The sequence below is a fragment of the Nerophis ophidion genome, linkage group LG07 (assembly GCF_033978795.1).
Source record: "Nerophis ophidion isolate RoL-2023_Sa linkage group LG07, RoL_Noph_v1.0, whole genome shotgun sequence".
Taxonomy (NCBI): domain Eukaryota; kingdom Metazoa; phylum Chordata; class Actinopteri; order Syngnathiformes; family Syngnathidae; genus Nerophis; species Nerophis ophidion.
In genome coordinates, this window is record NC_084617.1 from 49,806,257 (window position 1) to 49,818,949 (window position 12,693).

The window sequence follows — 12,693 nt, forward strand, 5'->3', positions numbered from 1 at the left end:
TCAACATCTCCATTCGGTGCCACACCAACAAAATGCTGAGGCAACCATTTCCACATCCCAAGATGGCGGCGCCCGGAAGGGCTGCGATATCGCGGAGCTCCTGCTAAAGATGGAACATTTGGCAGAAATACCGGACAATTCTACAAACTTTATGGCTGGCTCACATCGTGGTCACTCCGTGATCACGTACGACCGCCAGACACTTCTGGATGTGGACATATCGGGCCGTTTTGGACTGATAGATGCGTGCTTGCTAGACCTGCTAACTAGCACGGGAATACTTCGGCGGCTACATCCAGCGGCCTGTGAAGCAGGGGAGTCTAGTAGCAGCGGGGCCCGTCTACGGAGCAGACGCCAGCAGTGTGATCGGAAACGCGGATGTCGAGCGGGGCTAAAAACAAAGCAGAAGGCTAATCCCCACAGAACCGGTACTTTTCAAACAGAGTATAGTACCGTTTTTGATTCATTAGTACCGCGATACCATACTAGTACCGGTATACCGTACAACCCTACGATGCTGGCTTTTCAGATAAGGTTAAATGTGTTGATGCGTGATGTTTTGAACCCTGACTACTCAGGACCTTCATATTGTGAGGAAGAAGCACTAACCCCTCTGCCACCGTGAAGCCCCCCTTTTGGATTAGTCACACTCCATTCTCTTGTTCAGTATGTATATATCTAGTTTTGTGTATTATAATATATACTGTGCATATATATAATAAAACATAGAGCATCATTACCCCCTTGTGGAAGTGTGCCGTCACTACTCCCTCATGCAACCATAACAAAACTTTTGTCTTCTTGTCTCTCATAATTGTAAACGATGGGCAAAATTCCCCCCAAAAAGTGCAGTGTCCCTTTAAGTGTTCCTCACGCATGAATGGGGAGGAGGCATTGCAATCCATTGCAACAGAGAACATTCAGAGAACCTGTTTTTCAGTCTGTATGACGTTTATTGGCACCACTCAGGTTACATTGTCTTTATTTACTTTTTTGAAGGCAGTGGAAGGAGACTTATAGAAAACTTTCATATTTGTCAGCATCACCCAAAGGGTACGCTGCGTGTGATTCATATGGTGGAGGGAGGTCCAGAGGTTGAGTTGTTGTTGTTTTACACTGGGGTGTTTGACTCCAGGTTGGTTGGTTTGAGTTCCCAAATGCTTCAAATCCAAAGGCAGCTGCAGGATCTGGTGGTTGTTTTATGTCAGGAACATCCAAGGCGGGTAAGACGACGACTGGAAGTTTGACTTTTGGGTTGATTGCATATTTGATATCCAGGATGATCTGTAAAAAAACGGAACTGTATTGGTTCCTCCAGTCGTGGATCAAATCAGTCTGTGTGGTTTACCTTCAGCCTGTATTCCAGCTTGATGATGCTGCAATTTAAAATGGACGACGGCAGCTCTCTGGGGATGGTTATCACCTTTTTCACCGTCTCTTTGCTGTACGCGTCAATCGACTCGGCTTTTTCCTCAAGAATATCCTTTGTGGAACGTTTCCTTTCACCCTGGGCAAAGAAGCTCTTCTTTTTGTACAACACCATTTTGGGCTTCACCGCACGAGACGATTGGTTATGGACTACAACTTTGACCTGGAGATCTTCACCTGCAAGGAGGCACAACAGACAAAAATCACACGTGTCGTTGCACCACTTGCAGATACATGTACACATATTGTTAAATGCCAGGCTTTTGTAATGTAAATAAAGGAGACACACAAACACATTCAGAGATTTTTTCACATTTCGTGTCAACTATTAGGGTTTCCCCTAGATTCACAAGATACCTGTGGTGGAGGGGGAGGGGGACGTTGTTAGGGGGCGTTGCCAATATGACATCTTCACATTATTTGCTATGATGCACATGTTTTCATTAAAAAATAAATAAATGTAAACATACATTTAAAACAAATCTAAAAGTGCCCGCCCTGAGATCGGTAGGTCGTGAGTTCAAACCCCGGCCAAGTCATACCAAAGACTTTAAAAATAGGACCCGTACCTCCCTGCTTGGCACTCAGCATCAAGGGTTGGAATTTGGGGTTAAAATCTCAAAAACATTATTTCTAGGCCTGACCACCGCTGCTGCTCACTGCTCCCCTCACCTCCTAGGGGGGCGAGGGTGATGGATCTATTTTGCCTATTGGGCTTTTATTTGTTATATTTTTTTTCCTATAGATTTATTCAATCCTCTCAGTAACTATTTTATCAATTAAAAACGACTGGCAACAAATCTAGCATTTATTTCTGGTGTTATTGTAGATTGTACTAAAGTTTTGACAGTCTTTATTACATTATTTAGTTTTTACGCCAAAAACCCAAATGTTTAAGGTGTGGCGGCCAATATATTGTCATGGTGCATCGCCACAATCATTTACATTACGGGGAAACCCTGACCATGGGCAACTTGTCCAGGGTGTATGCTGCCTTCCGCCCGATTGTGTAGCTGGTATATGCTCCAGGAGGTGTAAAGTAATGAGAAATGTGGACGCTCTAAACTAGGGATGCACAAGATATTTTTTTTCCGGCTAATACCATTAATTGATTAACTTATTTCTATCTATTGCTTTTTGAAATTTAGATATAATTAGTTTGTGTACATCTTATTTTGCAGCTGGTTTTGGAGGCTTTCAAAACTCAGTCATAGCGATGTTGGCTTTTCAGGTGGCTGACAAGGTTTGATGTGTTAAAACGCAATTTTTAATTTCCTTCCCCACATAATCTTTGCAGAACATTTTATAAAAAAACTACTGTCAGGCTTTCCCCTGACAGTTTGTCTATGTTTTAGTTTTTTCCTTTGCATTTGTCTGTTTCCTCTGTGTTTAGTATTTCCTCTCCTTAGTTCCTGTCTAGTGCTCTTATTTTGTCAGCTTCCTGTCTTGTTCCCTGAGTGCTGAGTTCCTCCTCAGCCGCGGCTGATTGGCACCTGGCCACACCTCTTGCCAATCAGCCCTCTCCTATTTGTACCTGCTTTGTGTTGTGTCAGTTGCTGGATCATTGTATTGTCATTTGTATTGTCGTTGCCACATGTCGCTGTTGTCGTGTCGTTTTGTTACAGCTACTACCTGTCGTGCTACATTTTGTCCTGGTCGTTGTAGCGGTAAGCTGTTTCTGTTAGCATTAGCCATTTCCAGTTTTTCCTGTTTGCCACTCGCTAGCTTCCACAGTAGGTCATTTTTTGTTTCTTGCTAGATTCTATGCTAAAGACCCTTAGTTTGTTATTCCGCCCATGTGCGTCCTTTTTGTTTGTACCCTTTGTTTGTTCTAGTTCTAGTATTTTAAATTAAAACCATGTTTTCCCATTCAATGCCTGCCTCCTTCTCTGCATCCTGGGGTTCGACATCAAATAACTCTGACAATTAGTACGCAAAACTTCGGAAATGCCCTAATTTTTTAAATAATCGCTTATCAGAGCTTTTTGAAAAAAAAAATCTGATTTATTGGTGTTTTATCATAATTACTCTGACTAAAAACTGTAAATATTACATGTTATTATGAATGTTGCAACATTACATCCAACATGTATACAAAATGATGTTGGAGGGTTTTGGGTGTTTTTAGGGATCTTTATAGGCATACTACAGGTGTGTCAAACTTGTTTCATTGAGGTCCACATCGCAGTTATGGTTGCCCTCAGGGGGCTGCTTTTAACAGTGAATAATATAAATGTGTATATATGAAACGTGAATAAGCATCTTTTTTTACGTACGCTGCACAAAACCAAATCTTTATATTGTACCGTATAAAACTGGCAATTTAGTCGCCAAAGTTTTACCATAATATTTGCAGGGTTTTTTTTGTTTTTTTTACAGCATATGAAATAAAACAATACATGGAATTAACTTTAATGGAATAGAAAAATGGTACCACAATTTATTTTTTTTACGTAAAAAATGTTTTTTTTATATTGTAAAATCTATGGTTTTTGTGTTTTATAGTGTAATATTATTCTATATGGAAAGTGGATATTACTGTAAAAAAATTGTACTGCAAAATTTTTACATGAACATTTTGTTGGATTAAATGCTTTGAAATCGTAAATCAAGAAGATATTTAAGTGTTTACCTTTATTTCAACTACAACATTGTTTTGAAATGTATAGTGATATAATTTTTTGTTTTATTATTAGAGATGATTGATGTGTAAATATATGTAATTGTACACAGTACATTTATTTTTGTAGTATATTTATTAAGAAAAGATAAGGTACTTTATTTACACATATTATTTCCACACTTTCGGGGGCCACACAAATTGATGTGGCGGACCAGATCTCGCCCCCGGGCCTTGAGGTTGACATCCGTGGCATACTTGATGGTATCCGCCTTTTACTGCATTTGTTATAGCTGCCTCTTGCGAGCAGTTTTTCACTAATTAGAATGCACGGAAAAGGGAAAGACGTTCTTGTCTCACGTAAGGATTGTGGATGAAGGGCAAATTTCCACCCAAAATGTTTCCTTTTCCTTTAAGAGTGTGAATTTTTATGCAACATGGTTGTTACTGGTTTGGGATTTTTTTCCTTGGTTCACCCTAAAATATACCTTCTTATTTTTCAATTGAGTTGTTCACATTGTAGTTCACAATAAAAGTGACCGCCATGATGTCAGGTGTCCGATCTACGTCAATAAATAGTTTGCAAAATTATCACCACCTTGCTGGTATCCCATTCTGCTTGTGTAAACATCTATTGCGACATTTCCGGAGCCAAAGACGCTGAGACTTTTATCAGTGAACTCATGCTGAGGTTCCTGAGAGGAAAAAAAAACAATTGTTTAATTAAGTGAGGATTATATTCATGAATATATCTAAACAGACTTCTCACCATGAGTCCGAGTATATCCATGTCAGCTTTGGACACAAATGTAAAGTGGGCTTTAGATTCCTTTGTCAGTTTCATTGACTGTTTGAGCTCTGCCTTAACCTTATGAACAACTTTACCGGTCCCTGACTTGAAGGAAGACGGCATCTTTCTGCAACGTACAAAAGCAGGTTCATGATCGGTCAGCAACACCCAGAACACAAAATACATACCTGTCAGGGACCTTGAAGGTAAAAGGGAACACATGTCTTCCTTTGGTAATTGTTTCACTACCTGGATGTATGATCAAAGCGTCTTAATCAAAGCTGGGAACAATGATGAAAAAAGAGCAAAATCGATACATTACCATATTTCAAAATACGTTGTTTGATTTCATAATATTTCTCATCAGACCAGTAGTAACGGCTGTAATATTGTCCATATTGTTCGTACCAGCAAACCGTAGCCTTTCCTTTTCCAATAAAAATTAGAGATTGGACTGTTGTGTCTTTCGAGACCTCCAAAATAATCCTTCCGGTTATGGTATCTCCATTTGTGAAGATATTCTGGCTATTGATGGAATCATATTCAATTGAAAAATCTTTGATGGTCATTTTCCCAAAAGAAAAACTGATGATAAAGGCCTCCGATTGATCTAGACAGCAAAGTGCCGTCTTTTTAGAGCCGGTAGACATGCTATGAACAGGCGGTATTGACTATGCAGATAATGCAAAACCAGTTTTTCTTGTCCGTCAAAACTTTGTGAACACAGGCTGAAAACTAAAGTCAATACAAATCCTAAACTAAATAAGATATACTGTAGGTTTAACAAAGCCAGTGGATTTGTTCGGGACATACAACTTAAAATTATTAACAGAAATCAAACATATGTTTCTTAACACAAATTTCTAAGAGTTGATAACCATTTTATGGTAAGACAGGTTGTCTGTAAAAAATATGTTCTTCTGTTTATATTTCATTCTCCTTGTCACACAAAAGTGACAATTATCCTCTTTTTGACACAGCAAGAGTGCAAATCTCCATTAAGGTACAATATATCAACAAAAGGGCATCAAAACTTATTATAGTGTAACTGTTAACAATAAAAGGGGAAAAAATGACATGCCAGACTAAACTGTCTGTATGTAATCTTAGAAATCAAAGAAAAAGTGGTGCATAATAAACATTGGTTTATTGTCATGTTTTGTCTTAGTTTAGTATTTCTTTAGTTGTTGATGTAGTTCGGTTTTGGCACCTTGGTTTGTTTATTTATTTTCCATGGGTGCTGATTATTGTCACCTGCCTCTGATTAGTGTTCTGGACGCTCACCTGCTACCGGTCGCTAATCAGAGAGCTATGCATTCCTGCCTCACGCCATACTCTGCCTGGCAGTTATGCAGACGAACGTTCGAAAGCAACGTACAGGTAAGAAAGATGGTTTATTACCGTAATCGGGCAAGAATATAAACATAGGAATGTGCCGATGGCACGGGAAGATATAAAAAAGCTTAGCACAGGATCAAGAAGCAAGAATCCCCAACATAACGTGTTGCATGTAGCGAACAAAACTGCCAGGCAGAGTATGGTGTGAGGCAGGAATGAATAGCTCTCTGATTTTTGACCCGGAGCAGGTGAGTGTCCCCACCACTTATCAGGGGCAGGAGACCATAATCAGCACCCATGGCAACAAAGAAATAAACCAGTGTGCTGAAACACAAAGAAAATAAAGGATAAACTTAGACAAAACTTGATCCGGGCTACGGATCATGACAGTTTGTTTTCAAACAGAATGCAGGCGACTTTGACTTGAGAAGGAGACAACAGGAGTACAAAATAATACTGAAGTGTTGAAAGTTAAAAAAAAAACTAAAATCAGATATGACTAATAACACTTTTCCGCGCTGTTGGGATTTTTGGGGAAAAACTGTCATTGCTCCAAAAATATTAATACATCAAAAAAGTGTTATTTATATATTAAAATATGTAATTACCTTATCTTAAGTATTTCACTTTGAAGCCATTTATATAAATATTGCATATTTTGTGTTTTTCTCACGATAAAAAACATGTTTTGTTTTAATTTTTACAAAAAGAGCATGGAATAAATTTTCCTTAAAAAGCATGAACAAATATATCCATCTATCTTATCAATCCATCTATCTTATCAATCCATCTTCTTCCGCGTATCTGAAGTCGGGTCGGGATTCCGAGGTGTTCCCAGGTCAGCTGGAAGACAAAAACTGCGTCTCAATTTCGAGGGCTGCATCCTTCCAAGAACGCAGCCCATGGACTCGACAAAGTGTGGGTCCTGGCGAGAGTCCTCCAGCAGCGGCTGGGGTGATATTAATTGGGACAGTCTAGCCAACGGGACAATTCCTGGTTACGTCAGTTGTCCCAGCCCTTACATTTACGTCACATATCTGCTGCTCAGTTTCCCAAAGTTTCCTAATGACGAATTTAAGAGAATAATGTTGAATAGTTTTTTTGTGTTTTCTTGGTCCTTTACTTTATTCCAGAGGAAGTGTTGACAGGCGTTCTAAAGCTGTTATTCCTAATTATTGGTTAATGAAAGATTGTTATGCTTGTGAATACTTGTCGGAGTGGGACATGTACCTTTAAATACATGCAGACAATCCAGAAGATGTCCCAGAAAGAGTCCTCACCGTCTATCCCTACCACAGTCTCTTATTTAGCAGTTTGTCCCGGCGCGGATTAGAACCCCCTTTCCTCCTGCATCTGATAGTCACAGTTCCTCCTCTGGCTGCTCGCTCGGACACGCCCCCGCTCACGCTGAGCACAGCACACCCATGCAGCGACAAGCCTGCACCCAATCGCCACTCTGCTCACCTGAAATTGATGAGGGCGGGCTGGATAAAGGTCCAGTGGACCAAAGGATCGGCGCGGGAACGTAGTTACCTCTCTGTACCGTAAGCCTGATGTTTGCTCACCGTTGTGTTTCCCTCCGTGATTCTGATGTCCGTGTTGCTCTCCCGCAGAGTCTTCCCCCTTAGAGAGCGTCTTTTGTTCCCCCCTGTGTTTTTGGACTGCCTTCCTCGATTCCCGACCCTCGCCTGAACACAAATCTAGCCTCTCTTCTCCTGCCCTGGATGTTCATCTGCCTGCCCCTCGGACTGCCTTGTTCATTCGCTCTCTACAACACTTGGTAACACACACTTCAGTTAATTTACACACATAGTAACACACATATGCACTTGGGTTTGACACACTCCATCTCCTTGGGTTATCTTATTAGTTTAATATTGTTTATTATTATTATCATTATTATTATTATAATATAATAAATTATTGAACATTACTTCCACCTGGTGTCAGTCTGCCGTCATCTCCCCTTAGTTATCATAACATAGTTACTTCATTAATATTCGATTCACAATTGATGTCATTTTCTAATAGTGTCACATTGCTTGCATTATAGCCACTAACAGTAAATATTGGAATAGTATATTATTATTATTGTCACATAATTATTTAACCATGAAGGCAGAGGAAATGAATCACAACAACTACAGTTTCAGTACTGTTTATTAATTTACTAGGTTATAAAAATACTTCGTTTTTAAATGATCATCCAAATTGGTATGAACGTGTTTGTGTCATTTATTTGTGCTCTGTTGTTGTCCAAGTCCTCCTTGATTATTCTGCACGGCAAAAAAAACCCAGAAAAGTTAAACACAAGACGACAATAATCATTGATAGAAGTGAACATTTTCAAAAAAACATGCAAATGTGCACAATAATTAATATTGGTTCATTAATGCACATGTTTATAGTACTTCCATTTTCTGGCAACATATTAATAGAACATACATAACTTATTGCGGTTTAAAAAACTAAATTAGAAGATGTCAGGCTTTACTTTCAAACATTGAAAAAAGCTCCGGCCATGAAGCTGTCTGCAATGGCTGGATATATGTTTCTCCCTGGGGGTAAAGTGAGGGTCAGAGCAAGGAGGTCGCTCAACACTACGATAGTCCAGGTCTCGTATTTTGACACAAATGTATATCGTGTCTGCTTTTGGCTGTTTTTAATGAATAAATCAGAGGTGGGTAGAGTAGCCAGAAATTGTACTCAAATAAGAGTACTGTTATTTAGAGATTTATTACTCAAGTAAAAGTAAGGAGTAGTCACTCAAATATTTACTTGAGTAAAAGTAAAAAGTAAGTTGTGAAAAAACTACTCAAGTACTGAGTAACTGGTGAGGAACCTGATTACGGCAACAAATAATGCACAAAAACATAAAAATAGCAATGAGCAAATTCAGAGCTAGGAATATCTCTTAAGCAACTAAAGCAATAGTATATATTAAATAATAGTACATTAAAATAAAATAAAAAATTAAGGCACATTGAGCCACAATAACTTAACAGCACCATAGCCTCAGTAGGCATTGATTGATTGATTGATTGATTGATTGAAACTTGTATTAGTAAATTGCACAGTACAGTACATATTCCGTACAATTGACCACTAAATGGTAACACCCCAATAAGTTTTTCAACGTTTATCAATTACTTAATAAATGACCAAGTCGAGGTGAACTACCCCATATATACATATACATACACAAACATATCATATATACACACACATATCATATCATATCATATATATATATATATATGTATATATATATATATATATATATATATATATATACAGTATATAATTTATATTTATTTATTTTGCCGTTTTTGTTGACATGTTAAAGGTGTTTCAATGAACATGCATGCATGTTTAACATCCATCCATCCATCTTCCATCTTCTTCCGCTTATCCGAGGTCGGGTCGCGGGGGCAACAGCCTAAGCAGGGAAACCCAGACTTCCCTTTCCCCAGCCACTTCGTCTAGCTCTTCCCGGGGGATCCAGAGGCGTTCCCAGGCCAGCCGAGAGACATAGTCTTCCCAACGTGTCCTGGGTCTTCCCCGTGGCCTCCTACCGGTTGGACGTGCCCTAAACACCTCCCTAGGGAGGCGTTCGGGTGGCATCCTGACCAGATGCCCGAACCACCTCATCTGGCTCCTCTTGATGTGGAGGATCAGCGGCTTTACTTTGAGTTCCTCCCGGATGGCACAGCTTCTCACCCTATCTCTAAGGGAGAGCCCCGCCACACGGCGGAGGAAACTCATTTCGGCCGCTTGTACCCGTGATCTTATCCTTTCGGTCATGACCCAAAGCTCATGACCATAGGTGAGGATGGGAACGTAGATCGACCGGTAAATTGAGAGCTTTGCCTTACGGCTCAGCTCCTTCTTCACCACAACGGATCGGTACAATGTCCGCATTACTGAAGACGCCGCACCGATCCGCCTGTCGATCTCACGATCCATTCTTCCCCCACTCGTGAACAAAACTCCTAGGTACTTGAACTCCTCCACTTGTGGCAGGGTCTCCTCCCCAACCCGGAGATGGCACTCCACCCTTTTCCTGGCGAGAACCATGGACTCGGACTTGGAGGTGCTGATTCTAATTCCGGTCGCTTCACACTCGGCTGCAAACCGATCCAGTGAGAGCTGAAGATCCCAGTCAGATGAAGCCATCAGGACCACATCATCTGCAAAAAGCAGAGACCTAATCCTGCGGTCACCAAACCGTAACCCCTCAACGCCTTGACTGCGCCTAGAAATTCTGTCCATAAAAGTTATGAACAGAATCGGTGACAAAGGACAGCCTTGGCGGAGTCCAACCCTCACTGGAAATGTGTTCGACTTACTGCCGGCAATGCGGACCAAGCTCTGGCACTGATCGTACAGGGAGCGGACCGCCACAATAACACAGTCCGATACACCATACTCTCTGAGCACTCCCCACAGGACTTCCCGAGGGACACGGTCGAATGCCTTCTCCAAGTCCACAAAGCACATGTAGACTGGTTGGGCAAACTCCCATGCACCCTCAAGAACCCTGCCGAGAGTATAGAGCTGGTCCACAGTTCCACGACCAGGACGAAAACCACACTGTTCCTCCTGAATCCGAGGTTCGACTATCCGGCGTAGCCTCCTCTCCAGTACACCTGAATAAACCTTACCGGGAAGGCTGAGGAGTGTGATCCCACGATAGTTGGAACACACCCTTTGGTCCCCCTTCTTAAAGAGAGGAACCACCTCCCCGGTCTGCCAATCAAGAGGTACCGCCCCCGATGTCCATGCGATGCTGCAGAGTCTTGTCAACCAAGACAGCCCCACAGCATCCAGAGCCTTAAGGAACTCCGGGCGGGTCTCGTCCACCCCTGGGGCCTTGCCACCGAGGAGCTTTTTAACTACCTCAGCGACCTCAGCCCCAGAAATAGGAGAGTCCACCACAGATTCCCCAGGCACTGATTCCTCATGGGAAAACGCGTTGGTGGGATTGAGGAGGTCTTTGAAGTATTCCTTCCACCTATCCACAAGATCCGCAGTTGAGATCAGCAGAACACCATCCGCACCATACACGGTGTTGATAGTGCACTGCTACCCCTTCCTGAGGCGGCGGACGGTGGTCCAGAATCGCTTCGAAGCCGTCCGGAAGTCGTTTTCAATGGCTTCCCCGAACTCCTCCCATGTCCGAGTTTTTGCCTCCGCGACCGCTGAAGCTGCACACCGCTTGGCCTGTCGGTACCTGTCCACTGCCTCCGGAGTCCTATGAGCCAAAAGGACCCGATAGGACTCCTTCTTCAGCTTGACGGCATCCCTCACCGCTGGTGTCCACCAAGGGGTTTTAGGATTGCCGCCCCGACAGGCACCAACTACCTTGCGGCCACAGCTCCGATCAGCCGCTTCGACAATAGAGGTGCGAAACATGGTCTACTCGGACTCAATGTCCAGCACCTCCCTCGTGACATGTTCGAAGTTCTTCCGGAGGTGGGAATTGAAACTTTCTCTGACAGGAGACTCTGCCAGACGTTCCCAGCAGACCCTCACATTGCGTTTGGGCCTGCCAGGTCGGTCCGGCATCCTCCCCCACCATCGCAGCCAACTCACCACCAGGTGGTGATCGGTAGAAAGCTCCGCCCCTCTCTTCACTCGAGTGTCCAAAACATAAGGCCGCAAATCCGATGACACAACTACAAAGTCGATCATGGAACTGCGGCCTAGGGTGTCCTAGTGCCAAGTGCACATATGGACACCCTTATGTTTGAACATGGTGTTTGTAATGGACAAATTGTGACGAGCACAAAAGTCCAATAACAAAACACCACTCTGGTTCAGATCCGGGCGGCCATTCTTCCCAATCACGCCTCTCCAGGTTTCACTGTCGTTGCCAACATGAGCGTTGAAGTCCCCCAGTAGGACAAGGGAATCACCCGGGGGAGCACTTTCCAGTGCTCCATCGAGTGTACCCAAAAAGGGTGGGTACTCTGAACTGCCGTTTGATGCGTAAGCACAAACAACAGTCAGGACCCGTCCCCCCACAATAAGGCGGAGGGAGGCTACCCTTTCGTCCACTGGGTTGAACTCCAACGTGCAGGCTTTAAGCCGGGGGGCAACCAGAATTGCCACCCCAGCCCGTCGTCTCTCACTGTCAGAGTGGAAGAGGGTCCAGTCCCTCTCGAGAGAAGTTGTTCCAGAGTCCTTGCTGTGCGTCGAAGTGAGTCTGACTATATCCAGCCGGAACTTCTCCACTTCGCGCACTAGCTCAGGCTCTTTCACCCCCAGTGAGGTGACGTTCCACGTCCCAAGAGCTAGCTTCTGTAGCCGAGGATCGGACCGCCAAGTGCCCTGCCTCCGGCTGCCGCCCAGCTCACATTACACCCGACATCTATGGCCCCTGCTATGGATGGTGAGCCCATTGGAGGGTTGACCCACGTTGCCTCTTCGGGTTGTGCCCGGCCGGGCCCCATGTGAACAGGCCCGGCCACCAGGCGCTCGCCATCGTGCCCCACCTCCGGGCCTGGCTCCAGAG

At 43.0% G+C, this 12,693-nt stretch overlaps 1 protein-coding gene across 1 annotated transcript; it reads right to left on the reverse strand.

Moving 5' to 3' along the window:
* Positions 1-932: 932 nt before the first annotated feature.
* Positions 933-5,517, reverse strand: LOC133556412 (arrestin domain-containing protein 3-like). Its single transcript, XM_061906323.1, has 6 exons — positions 5,161-5,517; positions 5,027-5,087; positions 4,818-4,965; positions 4,647-4,743; positions 1,349-1,605; positions 933-1,284 (listed from the first exon to the last, which is right to left on the reverse strand). Exons 1-6 carry the CDS (start codon positions 5,486-5,488, stop codon positions 1,015-1,017), a joined length of 1,161 nt encoding a protein of 386 aa, XP_061762307.1. The 5' UTR covers positions 5,489-5,517; the 3' UTR covers positions 933-1,014.
* Positions 5,518-12,693: the final 7,176 nt, after the last annotated feature.

Bases quoted from the DNA above. Each gene is read 5' to 3' on its own strand.
- LOC133556412 (XM_061906323.1), bottom strand. From the start codon at position 5,488: ATGTCTACCGGCTCTAAAAAGACGGCACTTTGCTGTCTAGATCAATCG. The intron at 4,744-4,817 runs GTGAGAAGTCTG...TTTTCCTCTCAG, and splicing joins TGGATATACTCGGACTCATG to GAACCTCAGCATGAGTTCAC. The intron at 1,285-1,348 runs GTAAACCACACA...GTTTTTTTACAG, and splicing joins AGCTGGAATACAGGCTGAAG to ATCATCCTGGATATCAAATA.